Raw genomic sequence first — 18,480 nt, 5'->3', positions numbered from 1 at the left:
GCCTTGTAAGGCGTCTTTATCCCTCTATAGTCACCCATATCAATCTCAAAGTCTGAGGATGATTTGTCAATATCATCATCCTCTTCACCACCAGCCTGTCCATCATCTCCACCATGGGCTTCTGAAATGTTCAAGTAACAGCTCTGTTGTGTGTTCAAATTAACCTCAAGAAGGTGGACCACTCCATCTTGTGACAGACTTAACACAAAACCAGGACCCCCCCCCACTGGACTGCCTATTGGAATTTGTTCTTCACAAACATTGTGAGCCATGTTACATTCAACATCTATATCTTCATTTGCCTTGGCCACAATGATATTTAGCACTGTGAAATCAAAGTGGTCTATCATTTCTTCAACTGCATCTTGACTGTCCAGAAGCAATAAACCTTCCTCTCCAATCCCTTATTCTTTTACCCAATACATGTAGCCATCTCACGCATAGCCTTCAGTTTCAGTAAGTGCTATCAAGTTCAGAAAAGTGATGTCTGAAACAGAAAACCTCCTTTTCATGTTATCTCTGCCCTGGAAATGCAGCCTCACCTCCCAAATTTCATCATCCAGCCTGCATTACATAATATGTTATTTGAAAAGCCTAACTAAGTGTTTTTTGCTACAAAATTCAGCGCACACTAAGTGTAAAGTACAGTAAGGAATCTAAATCCAACAAATGCTTCTCTGAATCCACCATGCGTTTCTACTCAATCTAACTAATCCTTCAATGCAAAATGATACTGGTGCATCCAACACATGCCACAGAGTGTTTCCTCAACTTTGATTCAGTGCATGTTCATGTTCTAAGATGAATCACAGCAGCATCAACCTAGGGTTTGGTCAAAAAACTAACTAAATTATGCTCTATTTTTTGAACTGAACAAGCAGAAATGTAGAAACTATTGAAGGAGCTCATCAAGAGAAGAAAAACAAACTTACTCCACCCCTCCAAATGCAGAGGCCCAGTGCTGGTAGTTGGCCGGATCTACCTGCACAGCGCCAGCAAGAGACCTCGTTGCTCTATACTCAAGAGAGAACTAGCAATCCTCAGGCGATGGCGGTGCAGCCTGTGGTGTAGGAGCCTATGTCAGAGGTGCAGCCTGTGGTGTCCGTTGTGGCGGCAGCGGCGCCGCCGACTGGGTTGCGAAGCTACCGCTCCCCAGCCAGTTGTCAACCTCTCAGTACTCTCCACCTCCATCCCCCCGTCCACCTTCACCGGCTGAATGGCCGCCATCGACTGGTTTCGCCGCTACCGACGCCATCGGCTAGGTCGAAGAGGGAAGCGCGAGGGAGAGAGAGTGAGACATTGAGGGGGGAACATAGGAATGGCTCGTCCGTCTTGACCTGGTCAGGACAGCTCATGCGCCCTAACGGCCATCACCCGCGCGCCGTCAACCCTGTGGCCGACAAAACCCTGATGGGCGGGCCCCACATGTCATAACCCCGCTTAAAATGTAACTGTTCGGCCACTTGGGTTTTTTGGAACAGCCCACCACTTTTGTGGTAGTTTTTTGAAAAATTAAAAAAACGGTAAGTTTTCGGAACGATAGCCTGTAATGTGGTAGTTTTTTGATATTCACTCCACTTGAAAAAGAACAGTGACCGCTTGCTTCTAGGTCGATCGTGATCTCATATTTGTGTCCCCGTCCGTGTAAAACTTCACAATCATCATTTGCTTAATCATATGTTGCCTCCAAACGACCAAACCAATTCATGGACATGTCTACTTTCTCACCACCACCACTTCACGATGATTTTGGCAAAGAAGCCTCCAGCACCTTCAACTCCTTCCTCGCCATCTTCGGCAGTGCGCTCCCAACAAATCTGACGCCACAATCAAGAATAAGAGTTCGACATGATCTATGTTTAACTCCGAATTTTAATTGCGTGCCATTGATGCAGTTATCGCGGTGCTGAGCATCTTGGGAACCGTCGCCATAGCCTGCTTCATGTACATGTGTGTCAGGAAGAGCGGCCTCCCCGCCATCAACATCAACACGACAACTATGCCAGCTGCGGTGGCTGCGCCTGGGAGCATGGTGCTCTACGCGGTGGTGCCGGACTCCTAGATATGGGACGCCACCGTGGAGAGGTTCCTCAAGGAGATCGCGGGGGAGAAGCCCATCCAGTTCACCCCGCAGCAGCTCTCGAGCTTCACCAACAGCTACTCCGCCTGGCTCAGCGCCGTCTATAAGGGCACAATGGCGGAGCTATGCTGGGGCTAGGGGGCCGATGCTGTTAGGATAAGCTCCACCACACGTGAGTGTGTGCTAGTTCTAGTTTGTTTTTGCTTAGAATAAGCAATGCATCGCTGTTGATGTGATGTACACATGCAGCATGCACGTAGAAGTAGAGAGGGGGCCGAGTCTACACACGATCACCCCCGTCCTGTTCTTTTTGTTTTGCTCCTCCCGGTCAGCGTGGCACGCGTGCGAGCTGGAAGTCGTGGGATGGCGCGGCATCTCCGGATCGCAGCGGGCTGGCCGGGTTAGTTAGCTAGGTAGATCTTGTAACATAATAACCAAGAGAAAGAGAACATGGAAAAGCTAGGGAGTCCGCCCGGCGCAAAAACACATTGTCTTCTTCTTCCTCTCATCGATCTCTCTCTCGCCCTACTCGATCGCCTCGACAACGACAATTGGTATCAGAGCTACGGGTGTTTGATCCTTGGTGCGGTGGTGGTGTTTGATCCACCGTGGTGATGTCTGGTGACGAGTCATACGGGAAGAACAAGGGCGGCGGCAAGTCGTCGCCGAGGGTGCCTTCATCCAAGGCGCCGCTCACTCGCCTCACCGGCGACGGCAGCGGTGAATATCGGGTGGTGGAGCGCGTCGTGCGAGAGGAGTCAGGGGCTTCCATGATGCTCACGCGCATGAATTATCAGGAGTGGGCATTGGTGATGCAAGTCAAGCTGCAGGTTGCCCGCGTCTGGTCCGCGGTGACCAACAACGACGCCGACGAAAATGACGGCCGGTGCGCGCTGAGCATTATACTCACCGGCGTTCCGCCGGAGATGCTGCGCGTGCTGGCCGCCAAAGACACGGCGAAGATCGCGTGGGAGACAATCAAAACCATGCGGATGGGCAGCGAGCGTGCACGCGAGGCCAAGGCGCAAGTGCGTCGGCGGGAGTTCGAGGATCTCCGCTTCAAGGACGGGGAATCCATCAAGGACTTCGGGCTGCGGCTCTCCGCCCTCGTCGCCGACCTGGAGTTGTACGGTGACTCCGTCACCAAGCACAAGGCGGTGCAAAAATTCCTCCGAGTGGTGCCGCGAAGGTACCGTCCGATGGCCATGGCGATCGAGTTCTTGATCGATCTGAAAACGCTGTCGATTGAGGAGCTCGTCGGTCGCTTCTCTGCCTGTGAGGACAACTACGAGCTCGACGACAGCATGCAATCCTCCGGTCGCCTTCTGCTCACACACGAGGACTGGTTGGCCCGAGAGAAGCTGGGCGCTGGTGGCGGTTCGTCATCCGGCGGCGGCGGCAACAACGGGAAGAACAAGTCACCTGCAAAAGGTAAGCCGCCTGGCGGCGGCAAGGGCGCGTCGGGCGCGGGCACGAGTGCCTCCGACGGCAAGAAGAAAAAGGGCAAATGTCATCACTACGGGATCCCAGGTCATTGGAAGAAGGAGTGCCGCACGTGGCTTCGGGAGCAAGAGCAGAAGGGAAGGAACAAGCAGGCGCACCTGGCCCAGGCGGGCGAGGATCATGATCAGGGCCTGCTCATGGCCGTGGTCACCACCGTCACCACGGCGGAGATTGTGGCGCCACAAGCTGTCTTTCTCAATGAAGAGAAGGTAATCCCTGTCCCCTCGCTCGAGGGCCTCTGGTACTTTGACACTGGCGCTTCAAGTCACATGACAGGGGACAGAACCGTGTTCGCCATGCTCGACGAGAGCGTGCACGACACTGTCAAGTTCGGCGATGGTTCGCATGTTGCCATTCAAGGGCGCGGCTCTGTCGTGTTTCGCTGCCAAAGTGGGAACCAACGAGCACTCGCGGGCGTCTTCTTCATCCCGAGCATGCGAAGCAACATCATCTCCGTGGGACAACTGGACGAGGGCGGCTGCTCTATCACCATTGAGAGCGGCGTCATGTCAATACGTGATCCGGCGCGGCAAGTCCTCGCACGGGTCAGACGGTCCGGCAGCCGGCTCTACACAGAGCGCCTCATCATTGACGCTCCTGCCTGTCTGATGGCCCAAGGAGATGATGCAACCTGGAGGTGGCACGCACGCATGGGACACCTGCACTTTCGAGCACTCCGCACCATGTCTACGAAGCAGATGGCGCGTGGCATGCCCGTCATTGATCGTGTGGAGGAATACTGTGATGGATGTGCACTTGGGAAGCAGCACCGAGCCCCATTTCCTCAGGCAACTGCATACCGCGCAGAGCGCGCACTAGAGCTTGTGCACACGGACCTTTGCGGGCCGATCGAGCCAACCACACCCGCAGGTAACCGGTATTTTCTGCTGATAGTTGATGATTTCAGTCGCTACATGTGGGTAGAGCTCCTGAAGTACGAGGCATTCCAACGCTTCAAAAGGGTCAAGGCTTTGGCAGAAGCAGACGGCCGGTGCAAGTTACGCGCCTTCCGCTCAGATCGCGGGGGAGGAGTTTAACTCCGGTGAATTCAAGGCGTACTGTGAGGAGATCGGAGTCAAGCATTACACCACGGCCCCTTACTCACCTCAGCAAAACGGGGTAGTGGAACGGCGAAATCAAACAGTGGTGGAGATGGCTAGGTGCATGTTGAAGAGCATGAGCATGCCGTCGTTCTTCTGGGCAGAAGCAGTCAAGACAGCCGTCTACATTCTGAACCGCGCCCTCACACGCAGCCTGGATGGTGTCACCCCATATGAGGCGTGGAACGGCCGTAAACCCAGCGTGCATCATTTGCGTATGTTTGGGTGCACGGTTCATGTCAAGAGAGTCGGGCCGGGGATCAACAAGTTGAGCGATCGTTCGACGCCGATGGTCTTTGTTGGCTACGAGGAGGGATCCAAGGCCTACAGAGTGTACAACCCTGCGACGAAGAAGGTTCATATCACGCGGGATGTGGTCTTTGAGGAAAGCGGGCCGTGGACATATAGCGCTCAGAGCACGGGCGCGAGCGTGACCGCTCCAGCAACTTTTAGCGTGGTTTACACCATGGGGAAAGGAGTGCACGAGCTGGACAGTGGCGCGGCATCCTCAATGCCCTCACCACCTGCCAGCCCCAAGACCCCGGCGCAAGCATCGTCAGTGGCATCGTCCTCGTGGCTCACATCAGAGACGCGCGAGAGTGGCTCCTCACCCGAGTCAAGCGCGCTCAGCTCACCTCAAGGCGGGACGAAGACGCAGTTTGCGGGGCGGGAGATTCGCTGGGCCACGCCACCGAGTCACGATGAGAACCGTCGCGATGTGGACACCGGAAACATTCCGTATCGGCGGATCTCCTGCGTCCTCGATGAGACGGAGGGAGAGGCAGTGCGTGAGGCGATGTTGCTCTGTCTTCTCAGTGCCGAGGAGCCAGCGAGCATCGTCGACGCCATGTCTGACGCTGCCTGGAAAGCTGCCATGGACGCGGAGATGGATTCCATTGCTGAGAGCAACACTTGGGAGCTCGCAGCTCTTCCACGCGGGCACAAGGCGATTGGGCTCAACTGGGTCTACAAGGTGAAGCGTGATCCAGATGGCAAGGTGATCAAACACAAGGCACGCTTAGTTGCAAAGGGTTATGCACAGAGAGAAGGAATCGACTTTGAAGAGGTTTTCGCTCCTGTTGCAAGGATGGAGACAGTCCGGATCTTCCTGGCTCTGGCCGCGCATTTAGGCTGGGAGGTGCACCATATGGATGTGAAATCAGCCTTCCTGAATGGTGATCTCTCCGAGGAGGTGTATGTTGGACAACCGCCAAGCTATGTCATTGCTGGGAAGGAGAACCAAGTGTTGAAGCTGAATAAGGCACTCTATGGTCTGCGCCAAGCCCCAAGGGCGTGGTATGCAAAGCTTGACGCGACACTAAGCACACTTGGGTTCACTCGAAGCCCTCTGGAGCATGCTGTCTACCGGAAGGGGGATGCACACTCATACCTACTTGTGGGAGTGTATGTCGATGACTTGATAATCACAGGCACTGACAGAGATCACATCATCCAGTTCAAGAGTCAGATGCAGCAGCTCTTTAAGATGAGCGATCTTGGTCTCCTAAGCTACTACTTGGGGATAGAGCTGGCTCAGTCTGAGGGTTCGATCACGTTGAGTCAACGCAGCTATGCGGAGAAGATTCTCGAGCTGGCCGGAATGACTGGCTGCAACAGCTGTCACACTCCAATGGAATGCAGACTCAAGCTGAAAAAAGAAGATGAAGCCAAGCCGTTTGATCCCTCTCTCTACCGCAGTGTCATTGGAAGCCTGAGGTACTTAACTCACACGAGGCCTGACATCACTTATTGAGTGGGCTTGGTGAGCAGGTTCATGGAGAGACCGACAATGACACACTGGATGGCTGTAAAACAAATCCTGCGATATGTTCAGGGCACACTCAGCTACGGCTGCAGCTACGCACGAGGAGGAGCTGGTGGACTGGTCGGTTACAGTGACAGTGACCACGCCGGTGACCTTGGGGACAGAAGAAGCACTTCTGGTCAGGTGTTCTTCTTCGGCGGCAATCCTATCTCATGGACCTCGCAGAAACAAAAGGTAGTTGCTATGAGCTCGTGTGAGGCGGAATATGTGGCAGTTGGGGCAGCAACTTGTCAAGGCCTTTGGCTGAGCCGCCTGCTTTCTTAGATGAAGGGCGAAGCGCCAATCAAGTTCCAACTTTTGGTTGACAACAAATCAGCAATTGCACTGGCAAAGAATCCTATCCACCATGACAGAAGCAAACACATAGACGTGAAGTATCACTTCATACAGGAGTGTGTGGAAGAGAAACAGTTGGAGCTTGATCATGTTGGTACTAATGATCAACTTGCTGACATACTGACAAAGGCTTTGGGTCGTGTGGGACATGTTGAAATGCGACAGAGGCTGGGCGTCAGGGAGATCAGCAAGGCGAATGGAGCTTAAGGAGGAGAATTGTTAGGATAAGCTCCACCACACGTGAGTGTGTGCTAGTTCTAGTTTGTTTTTGCTTAGAATAAGCAATGCATCGCTGTTGATGTGATGTACACATGCAGCATGCACATAGAAGTAGAGAGGGGGCCGAGTCTACACACGATCGCCCCCGTCCTGTTCTTTCTGTTTTGCTCCTCCCGGTCAGCGTGGCACGCGTGCGAGCTGGAAGTCGTGGGATGGCGCGGTATCTCCGGATCGCAGCGGGCTGGCCGGGTTAGTTAGCTAGGTAGATCTTGTAACAGAATAACCAAGAGAAAGAGAACACGGAAAAGCTGGGGAGTTCGCCCGGCGCAAAAACACACTGTCTTCTTCTTCCTCTCATCGATCTCTCTCTCGCCCTACTCGATCGCCTCGACAACGACAGATGCCCCCCCAGCCTTTGATCAATTTCTAAAGAAAAAATATTTAGGGAGGCTTAGATTAGACTTTTTTAGCATTTTCCCCCCCAACCACTGAAGATTTTTGTTTTCCCCCCAGTGATCTTCGGCAAGCTCCGCCACTAAAAGGGCATGCTGCCCAACGGCCTCACGGTTGCCGTGAAACGCCTCCACCCCGGCCAAGACGACAGGACCTCTCAGGAGCAGTTCATGGCGAAGGTGGGCACCATCGCGCGGACAGACCACATCAACCTCGTCAAGCTCTTCGGTTTCTGCTACGACGCCGACGTGCGCGCGCTGGTGTACGAGTTCACGGAGCACGGCGCGCTCGACTCCTACCTCTTCGACCAGAGCCGCGATGTCGGCTTCGAGACGGCGCGCGCCATCGCCGTTGCCGTCGCCAGCGGGCTCTGGTGCCTCCATGAGGAGTGCCCGCAGAAGATCGTGCATTGCGACATCAAGCCCGGCAACGTCCTCCTCAACGGTGGCCTCACGCCCAAGGTGGCCAACTTCGGCCTCGCGCAGCTGCTGAACCGGGCCGACACGCACAAGACTGTCTCCGGGATGCGCGACGCGCCCGGGTATGCCGCGCCGGAGATGTGGATGCAGGCCGGCGCCACCGAGAAGTGCGATGTCTACAGCTTTGGCATCCTCCTCTTCGAGATCCTCGGCCGGAGGAGAAACTTCGATGAGGCCGCGCCAGAGAGCCAGCAGTGGTTCCCAACACTTTAGCTACATTTCAGTCAGCTGACTTTTTATTTTGTGGTCAATCAATTTTCTGTTCGTTGGATCATGCTTTGAGATATGTGTTGTTTTCATTTTTTCTGTTTAAGTCGGTTGTTGGTCTGGGCTGCAAGGAATCGATTGACGCGTTGTTTTGCTTAGTAAATTCGGTATCGGGCCAATTTCTTTGTCTTGGTTGCGCCCATTTAATTCAGGGTAGCATATTTTCTTTCTCCTTTTTCTTTCCTTTATTGGTTATAATTTTGTTTTTGTGGTTTTTTGACTGGGCGTAATTATATACACACAAATAATATATAATATGTGCTAGAATTTCATGATTATACGATTATTTTTGCATATTACGATAAAATGCAATTTCGGTGTAAAGTTGTGTGTAAGTTTTTGTTATAATTTCTTTCTTCTTAACGAAGATACCAACGTCACAAATTCATTCTTTTTAAAAAGGATCATTATTTGGATATTGTTTTAGTCTTTACTTCATTTTCATTCTACTTTAAGGTTAATACCAATGCCAGAATTCATTTGTTCTCAGATTTTGGTTTTGCAAAAGTTCCACTTTTATATGATTATTCTTGCATATTGTAAAGAAGCACAATTTTTATGTATATTTCGTGCGGATTTTGTCATTGTTTGTTTTAGATTATTTTTCCTATTTTTTGTTCTTAAATGGTAATACCAATTCCGATCATTCATTCTTCCTTAGGAAATTTGATTATTTCTTTTATGGGTATTTTTTTCTTAATTTTTTATTTCTGTCTTTTGTTTTTATGCATTTCTCTTTTTCCCTTTTTTTCTTTCCTTTATTGTTTATTTTTTATTTTTTGTGGGTTTTTGGCTGAGTGTAATTATATACAAACAAATACTATATAATATGTGCCAAATTTTCATGATTATATGATTATTTTTACATATTACGATAACGTGCAATTTCGGTGCAAAGTTGTGTGTAAGTTATTTTTAATCTTCTTCTTAAAGGAAATACATTATTTTAGTTACACTATGTGTAAGTTATAGTAGAATAGGTAAATGCATTATTATATGCTTATTATTTGCATATTTCAAAACGTGCAAGTTTTGAAAGCCTTTTCTTTTTCATTTTACTTTTTCTTAAAGGGTTTCATTCTTTCTTAGAAAACTTTATTACTTTGATTTTTATTATGTGTAATACCAATTTATTCCTTCATAGGAAAATATTTTTTCACAAAATTCTACTATTATATGCTTAGTCTTGCATGTTATAAAAAGGGCATTTTTTGTGCAAATTGTATGCAAATTTTTTCATTAGTTGTTTTTCAACATCTTCTTCTTAAGTGGTAATACCAATGCCACTAATCATTTCTTCTTGAAAAAATTTTATTGCGAAAATTCCCTTGTTATATGCTTATTCTTGCATATTATTAAAAAAACATAATTTTAGCGTAATTTTCGTGCAAAAAAAATCATCATTTATTTTTTATTTTGTTTATTCTTAAAGGGTACTAGCTATAGCACTAATTCATTCTTCCTTAGAAAACAACATTATTTTAAATTTGTTTTATCGTTTATATCATTTCTTATTTATGGGTAATACCAATGCGACTAATTCATTTTTTTGTAAAACTTATCTTTTGCAAAAATTTCACGATTATATTCTTATTGTTGCATATTAAGAAAAGCCGCAATTTTTTGTGAATTATGCCCAAATTTTTGTCATTAAATTTTATTTTTTGTTCTTTCTTCTTAAAGGACAGTCCCAATGTCACTAATTCATTATATTTTAGAAAGTTTATTTTTATTTTAGGCTCAATTGAATAGGGACGGGCATGATTGTCGCTTGAATATTACACAGGAGAATCAGATTATGTTACGTACGTACAGTTGCCACCATGAGAATAAGATTAGGTATCTACAGTTTTCGTTAAAAAAAAGTTCCGATACGTACATCCGGACGTGGCAAGAAAGAAATACATGCATGCGTGTATTGAAATGGGCAGTTGGATGATGAAGTGAGTAGGTAGTATAGGAAGTTAGGAACGCACGAGTAGAGCAAATCGACTGAAACTGACCGGAAAACGAAATCAGTCAACTGACACCTAGCCTGTCCCGGTTCCCAAAGCTGGCGTGGGCAAAGTACGAGAGCGGCAACCTAATGGAAGTTGTGGAGAAATGTGACGGCGCGGGGGAGCAAGACGAGAAGGCCCCGGAACCACCCCCACCGCCGGTCTCCCACCGCTCCGGCCATCCTTTTAGCCCCCGCCATACTAAGTTTTTTCTCCGACGAATCCTCTCACCATCGCCCCCCACCATTGCCCCACCCTAAACCCTAAGATAGATATCGGGGTGGCCTGCCCAACGAGCTTCTTACTCCCCTCCGGCGAGTTTCTTCCTCCATTCTGACTATTTCTCCCTTTGACCAAAATCGACTGAGCCAACTGCGAAAATTCAGTCAACTGAAATGCAGCTATTGCGGATTCCGTCTATGCGCTCTCATGCCATTGCTAAGCATGATAATCATGAACTCCTGTTTAATTTCCATGTTTGAGAATGCCCCTCACTTCTGTGTCTCCCTACCCAGCCATGTCTTAGCGCCACCCGACATGGCTGTCATGGTTTCTGGTCACCCCGAGAACTCAAACTACCCCCAAGCCGATGCGGCCTCGCCCCCGCTTGCTTTCCCTACGCTCGTAGGGTCCTCGCCGCCTCCTCGACATATTTTTTGTCGAGCTTGTTGTCGATGTTCAACAGTGACCCGATTGAGTCGATTCCCATAGGTAGATTATAAGGAGTGCTCAGTTGTACCATGATTTTTCTAACAATTGGGCCAAATTCAAGCGATGGCTTTCCCGCGCCCGTCCAGCTGCAGTAGATAATTTCGTCGCATAAATGAAACGCGCCGCGGAATCATGGACGCGATCATAGGTACTCCCTTCGTTCCTAAATATTTGTCTTTCTAGGTATTTCAACAAATGACTACATACGGAGCAAAACGAGTGAATCTACACTCTAAAATATATCTATATACATCCGTATGTGGTAGTCCATTTGAAAACTCTAAAAAGACTTATATTTAGAAACGGAGGGAGTACTACTGTAGTAGTAGTACTGCACACATATACTGAATGATTCGTCTGCACGCTCGCTCAGTGTGACCACTGATTTAATCAGCCTTGAGTTGGACTGATCGAGTCACAGGCCAGAAAAAGGATCCGAAATTCGTATCTTGTAATCAAGATGCAATTAAGCAAACTAGCACTAAGCATGGCACAATACAACAATGCTCTTATCTACTCCCTTCGTATTTTAATGATCTAAACGCTTTTATATTAGTTTACAGAGAGAGTATCCATGAAGCTGCCAAACAGCAAAGAGAAGAGGTCAACAATCACCTTCTGCATTTATAAAGTCCATAGAACTAATTCGACCTGACGGGATCTTCACAGCATAGGAACTTAATGAAGACGAAGGAGGTTCACACGGTGTTTACAGTGTCGGCGAGTGACCGCAGTATGCATCCTAAGCCAGCTCTCTCCGTCAGCTTCTCATGGATTTTGAGGCACTGGTCGCACGTCGGCCGGTCGCCAGTGGACAAACCTCTGTACAGGTACCTACATTGCAGACAAAAAACATATGCAGATTAGATGGTTTCTATAAGTCGACTTACACTACAAGTTTGAAAGAGCAAAAAGATTGAGATTTGAGAAGGAACGGCCCCAGAATCATAAATGGGCAACAATATTAGAGATGTTTAAATAAATTGGAGCCTTTGAGGAAATTATTGTATTGCAAGGTAATTGAACCACACAAACCTAAGGAGAATGGTGTTAAAAATTCCACCAAACATGAGAAATGAAAAGGGACATAAGGAATGGCTACCTACGCCTTCGAGTGAAAGGGCGGAAGACTATATACCGGTATCATGTTCAAACAATGATGGTTCAGCACGCACTCCGAGGTGAAAACAGTCGGACATAAAGTAGTGCTGTAAAGCATCTCCAATAGCATTGCCCAAATTTCGTTACCTAAAATCAGTTTTAGATAGGAGAGAGAAGACTCAGAGAATCAGTTTCATTCCATGTCTTCCACCTCTATTTGAATTGTGCAAATACACTCCAAATGAACTCTACGACACATCAAACAATGATTCAGACATATTTCCATCATGCATCAGACATTTGCAAACACAATGACCAACATCATGGATGTGCACCCTGACAAATGTAGTTTCATTTATTGCAAGAGCTATCAATGGTCTGTGTGGTTCAGCTGTCTTGAAATACTAAGGCTCCGTTCGCTGCAAAGGTTAAGAAAACTGTGGGAAACTGAAAAACAGAGGAACGTCCTGGGAATCGGCTGGTAAAACTCTAGATTAGAAGTCTGTAGGAAAGCTGAGAAGATGTGTTCGGTAAAGCAAAGGAAGGCAAAGGTATCTGTAGGTCCCACTAGTACAAAGCATGGTCGGTCTATTTTCTCATCCACTCGTTGATGCGTCCATCTGGCAGTGGTGGGGTCACACAAAGCAAGGCAATGGTGGTGCATGCAGGTCCAGCTAAGATTTCCTGTACTTTGCCTCGTGCTTCCGCCCCAAAAAAGAGCTTGCACCGGATGTTTTCTTTCCTGTAAAACTGGAGGCTACAGCAACTTTCCTTTGGATCTTGAGGAGCTCATTCCTGCACACCGAACGCAGTTTGGGAGAACTTTCCTTCATTTTTTATTCCTGCAAGTTTTCCTTTAAAATTCCTTTGCACCGAACGGAGCCTAAGTGGGCTAATACTTGTGGCAGTGGTCGACACTAACTTCAAATGACGGTAATGAAACAGAAAAACTCTATGTTTCAGTGACACATTCTAGAATGCAGAACACCAATGGCACATGGAAAAACAGAAGTCGTGAAAAGAATATGTGAGGCAATGGCTGCCGCAAAACTGTCCAGGAAGACCAAACCAGCAAAATGCTGTGCTGTCATCGCATACTTGGGAGGCTGAACTAGAAACTAATGACCAACACCATCCGAATTCCAAACAGCAGCCCTACACTCAAATGCTGCGCACAGCAATTTATACTGTGACTCAATTAAAGCAGTTGGATGTTGGCAGCAAGAAAGGGAATTAGGAAAGGGAAGGGGAGGAGTCTCACTTCATGAGGATGTCGTAGTACTCGGTGTCCAGTGAGTTGAACATGCCGCCGATGTCCCTGATCGCCATCATGGCGCGGTGCACCACGATCCAGTTCGCCGACTGCGACAAGATGAAGATACCACCAGTATGTTTATTAATTTTGAAGACATTCCATGGAAGAAATGAGACAAGGAAGGACCGCCCACAGGAAACCGAACCTTGCATCGCTCGTCGCGGGTCTTGAGGGGCGACCCCTCGAGCGCCGTCTTGAGGGCCTCCACCGGCTTGGACCTGCCCGCGGCGCACGGCATACTCAATCAGGATACAGTGGAGGAATCGGGAAGGGAGGGGGAGGGGGAGGCTTACTGCTTGAGGAGGGTCTCGATCTTGCGGGACTTCTGCTCGATGCGGCTGATGAGGGCCTCCAGGTTCTCGTCCGTCTCGAGGTACGCTGCTGAGGCCATCTCGCCGGCCACCAGGAGGGCGAAGCGGCCTGGTACTCACCTGAGATCTCGCTCGCTCCCGCTGCCGACGGCGAAAAATCGAACCCGACGAGCCCCAGCCGTCCACCGCCTCCGCCCTGGTTGCGCCTGCTTGCCGGGAAGTGCGACGTCTACCGCGGGAGCGCCCGGTGTCCGCCGGAGGTGTGGGTGACGACGAAGGGGAAAGGGGATCGGGATGCCTCTCTCTCTTTCTCTCTCTTCTCCGGCGCTGGTCCCGAACGGACGACCACGTTTCTGGCATGGGCCTTGGTGGGCCAGCCTGCCTGGAACCAGCGTCGCGCCAGACCCACTCGCCTCACAAGGAACCGCTATATTGGGCCAGCCCAGTTTGCTTTGTTTTGTTTGTTTCTTTGGTTAGTTGGTTCTTTTTCTGATTCTCAAAAAAAACTTGGTTCTTTTTCTTTTTTCAGTTTTTTCATACCTGAAACAAATTCTAAATACATATATTTAAAAAAAATACTAGTGTTCATCGTATATTTTTTAAATGTAACACAGTGTAAAAAAACCGGGAAACTTTTTATAAAAAGTTAGTGCTATTCATCAAAAAAATGTTCGTGACATATAAACAATGTTCACACGTTTCAAAAGAAAATGTTTGCGTGTTTTTTGTTAAAAAAATCGTAAAATTTTAAGAAAAATCCTTAATTTAGAAAATACGTTTGTTAATAACTAAACATTTGTTCATGAAATTCTGAAAAAAATGATTATACATTGTAAAAATAATGTTCACATAGTTTAACGATAATGTTTCGGGCCATTCAAAATATTGAACTTGTATTTGAGTGATGCTTAACATGTCCTCCCTCCGTCCCGAATTAGTTGTCTCAGAATTGTCTAGATATGGATGTATCTAGACACGTTATAGGGTTAGCTACATTTGTATCTTGACAAATCTAGGACAACTAACTTGTGACTGAAGTAATATTTAAAAACTGTACATCATGTAGTTGGAAAATGTTCCACGACAATGTGTCCCGAAAAAATGTACATGTGTTGAGAAAATGTATTAAAAAAGGTGAAGAAACATAAAAAAACTGGAAGAGGAATAAAAAACACGTAGAAGCTTCTAAATAAACTGGTCATTGAAGCTCGATGTGACACGGAACCACCTTTGTTGTCAATGATACCACTCAGGGCTTCACTAAATAAACTACTTTTTCTAGATTTAGGATGTAAATTATGTGGTTAAGTTCAGGGGATGCGGAGATCTTGAGAAGGATTTGAGATGAAAACCATACGTTCCACTCAGTAAAAAAGAACATTTCAAATGTGGAGTCGACAGTTGGCTTTGACCCCAGCAGCAGGTCCACGCGTCTGGCGCAATAATCTTGTCGTCTTACCAGCAACGTCGCCAATGAACTCACAGTGCATCGCGTAAAATACATCATCCGATCATCGGCAGCAGCGGTGGCCGGCACTGATTGTTCCCTCACTCTTGTGCTCTGAAAATCGATCGACCGGCGCTGCGGTACCACTGCAAGCCTGTAACGCATCCGCAGCCTGGCATCATGGCACAACCGATGATAATAGATCATCGGTGCATGCGACGATGCCATCCCGAAGAGACAAACCAAACGGGCCGGAGACCGGGCCATGCACTTCATCAAGTACGCACGTCCCGTACGTCTTCAACCCGCCGACGTACGTAACCGAACTGAAGTTCTTTTTTTTTTTGAGAATAGAACATCTGAAGTTCTGAACAAATGAGAGCCCCTGCTCAGATCGGGGCATGCGCGCGTGCGTGGGTACGTCGACGCTGCCTGGTCAAATCCCGTCGGCGACGAGAAAAGCCATGGATCCCGCGTGCTTGCGTGCATGCACGCAGCAGCAGCCCGTGGATCTCGCGGCGGCCGACCACGCGCCGCACCGGCGCGCGCATGAATGTGCCTGCGTCCGACGCGCCGCGCCTATCTCGCCGTCTCCGGTCGAGTTGCGTCCCGGCGGCTCCAACCGTGCCGTTGCCGGCCGCGTCGCCGTGTTGCGTCCCGGCAGCGACGGGCGCAAAAAGGATGGCAGCTTTAAAGCCGCGGACGGGCGCACGCCTCGCGGGCCGACCGGTCCCCGTCGGGAACACGCGGATGCCAAACATTCTTCCTGTCCTTTCCCGATCCACCCATCATCCATGCGCGCGATGTGCACGTAAACGGCGGGTGCAAAGACTGGGCCTATTTGATTTTGATTTAAAAATGGATTCTCATACGAATTTTGCTAAAAGAAAAATGGAAATATTCGTTTGAATAGTATAGGATTGACTTCCATAAAATACTTTTTTTTGTCAAACTATTCTCTGTTTGGGGGCAAGCCGGCGGCTCCCTGAAGATGGAGTAAGGTTGTCCCCGCATAGCCCTCGTCTCGGCGGCGCCTCTAGCGTTGTCGAAGGACGTTTGGAGATGTGTTTTCGATGAATCTCGCGGGATTCGGTCAGTGTTTGTCTTTGGTGGATCCACTTGGATTCGTTCCTCGTTCGTGTATGTTTGTATTTATTATACATGTTGGTCCTTTTGATGTATGCTTCTTTTCATTGGCAGTCGTTATTGTTTTGATGTGTTGATCCCGTGGGACCTTAGCACAAACAACTTCTAGACTATCTACTACAACAAGGTCTGTCCGACTCCGGAGAGGGAGGACCGGGATGTAGTTTCTTTTACTTCATGTGTTCTTTGCACTGCCTTGACTATTGGTGAATAGATCAAAAAAATTAGCAAAAAAAGGGGAAAACTAAATTTATATGAACTTAACATTCACCCAAGCCTCTTGAATAGAATCTTTTGTTCTTTCTATGACAACATGACACAATCAAACAAACCAAAATCCTTTGGAATTTGAATGGACATAACATTTCAATCCCACGTTCTTTCTGTTACTTTGTTTTTAGAAACCTACGAGTCAAGGAGGCCCCGAATCAAATATGACATATTTTTGCTAAGTCCCCATTTAGAAGTGGTTTGGTCATTTTGCATCCTTTTTTGATCGGCTTGACAAGCGGCTCCACCAACCAACGGTCAGATTGGGTAGAAAAATGTGAAATAGGATGCAAAGTGGTCAAACCACAACTAAATGAGGTAAGAAGAGATGATTTTCTAATGTGAAACTTCCAAAAAAAATTGGACATTTAGCAAGTACAAAGTGGAATAACCAAACCACACAAATAGCAGTCGTGTGGTTTGGGAATTGTTGCACTGGCGTAAAGAACTATCGGGTTATTTTACATGTGTCATGGGGTGAGAGGGGATAAATGCAAATCCACATTTTCATGAGAAGGAGGACGCACTCCGTGTTCTACATCGATTGGTGCAGGTAGCCATCATTTTTTCTTTGAGGAAAGGTGCATGTAGCCATCATTATTTCATACTATCGGTTCTTAAAAAGGAAATAAAAGGCCAAGTTCGGAGCCAGAGCAATGTAGATTATATGTTGCGCTTATGCTCGACTATTTCTATTGCCATAGCCTGAACAACCATCTCCAAGTGGGCACAGGTAAGAGACTCCCGCGCCTCCACATGCTAAAGTGAGCACCCACTTTACAAATTGAGTGGGTAGACGTACGAATAAGCTGTAAGACACTGAAAACTCTTTTTTGGGGGTTAAATTTAGTATCATCATGATATTTCAAATTGCCCAACATAAAGGCACACCCCTACCCTGTATTTGAGCCTAAAGTTGTCTACTACCCCCTCACAACCAATTCTCAATCACATTGGAGATTAAACACCACAAACATAATTTGTCACAAGATACACTCAAAGGGGCAAGGGATAAACAAATGCTACATATATTGTTCCATCCACATCACAATAACATCATTATTTTTACTACATTCCAATTGTGCTTAGCCAAATTATCATTAATCAAGTCACCCGTCTATATCGATACCAAAGAAAACATTTTGATCTTAAAAGGGGCTTTGAGTTCCCTGATAAAGTTCCTGTGAAAGTGATGATTAGCACTCACCATGTCGGCATGCGATCCTAAGATATGGAGCTTCCGCTGGAACATATCGGGCTGATGTGTAAATGTGATTGTCATTAATCATTGAACCAAATGGAGCTAGTTTCTCTACTTAGCACCGGTCCTTATCCACCAAAAGATGACGTTTAGTGGCATGCTAGACATAAAATTTGATAGTATGAAACATGCTTCATCTGTGCAATTTTGTGCATAATATTGCTTGCGAGAACCAAGATTTGAACCCTGGTGGCCTGAGGATACCACTGTCCTCCTAACCATCCAACCACGGGTTGGTTCGCGATTCCTTAGCGATTCTATGCATGTACTACGTGTCAATCCCCTAACAACCACCCTTGAAGAGCATCCAAATGTTGCAATAGACAAGAGATACACCCGCTACTCGTTTCATGTATCTTTGTATGTATTGCGTTAGCAATTTAGCCTGTGGCGTATAGGAGTATGTTGTCACAAAATTTCAAATCCAAATTTGAAAATTTGTTCGAGATACAAAAATAGCAAATTTGACATAAATATGATAATGGGCCAAATGTAAGGCCCGGCTATTGTTATGTCATATTCAGTGTTGAATTTGTCATTTTGATTTTCTAAGCTATTTTTTGAATTTTGATTTGAATTTTTGTGACAATATACATTGATGTGTTATGGATGTGGTAATATATTTTTGAATTTTCTGAACATGAAATACGGATTTTTTT

At 47.3% G+C, this 18,480-nt stretch overlaps 1 protein-coding gene and 1 pseudogene across 1 annotated transcript; one reads left to right on the top strand and one right to left on the bottom strand.

Moving 5' to 3' along the window:
- The first annotated feature begins 1,706 nt into the window (after window positions 1-1,706).
- On the top strand, window positions 1,707-10,519 carry LOC119357605 (annotated as a pseudogene).
- Window positions 10,520-11,395: 876 nt separating this feature from the next.
- On the bottom strand, window positions 11,396-13,777 carry LOC119353283 (actin-related protein 2/3 complex subunit 5A-like). The gene is made up of 4 exons (XM_037619884.1): window positions 13,680-13,777; window positions 13,532-13,604; window positions 13,333-13,433; window positions 11,396-11,804 (listed from the first exon to the last, which is right to left on the bottom strand). Exons 1-4 carry the CDS (start codon window positions 13,775-13,777, stop codon window positions 11,669-11,671), a joined length of 408 nt encoding a protein of 135 aa, XP_037475781.1. The 3' UTR covers window positions 11,396-11,668.
- Between the last annotated feature and the right edge of the window lie 4,703 nt (window positions 13,778-18,480).

Source organism: Triticum dicoccoides, chromosome 2A, assembly GCF_002162155.2.
Source record: "Triticum dicoccoides isolate Atlit2015 ecotype Zavitan chromosome 2A, WEW_v2.0, whole genome shotgun sequence".
Taxonomy (NCBI): Eukaryota; Viridiplantae; Streptophyta; class Magnoliopsida; order Poales; family Poaceae; genus Triticum; species Triticum dicoccoides.
Note: the sequence above shows the minus strand (reverse complement) of the source record. Positions and strands in the feature narration are given on the sequence as shown.

What these genes read in the sequence shown, in the direction of transcription:
- LOC119353283 (XM_037619884.1), bottom strand. Translation starts at nt 13,777, where the DNA reads ATGGCCTCAGCAGCGTACCTCGAGACGGACGAGAACCTGGAGGCCCTC. An exon ending in CCCGCGACGAGCGATGCAAG is followed by an intron (nt 13,434 to 13,531) that starts GTTCGGTTTCCT and finishes ATCTTGTCGCAG; the next exon opens with TCGGCGAACTGGATCGTGGT. An exon ending in TACTACGACATCCTCATGAA is followed by an intron (nt 11,805 to 13,332) that starts GTGAGACTCCTC and finishes TCTGCAATGTAG; the next exon opens with GTACCTGTACAGAGGTTTGT.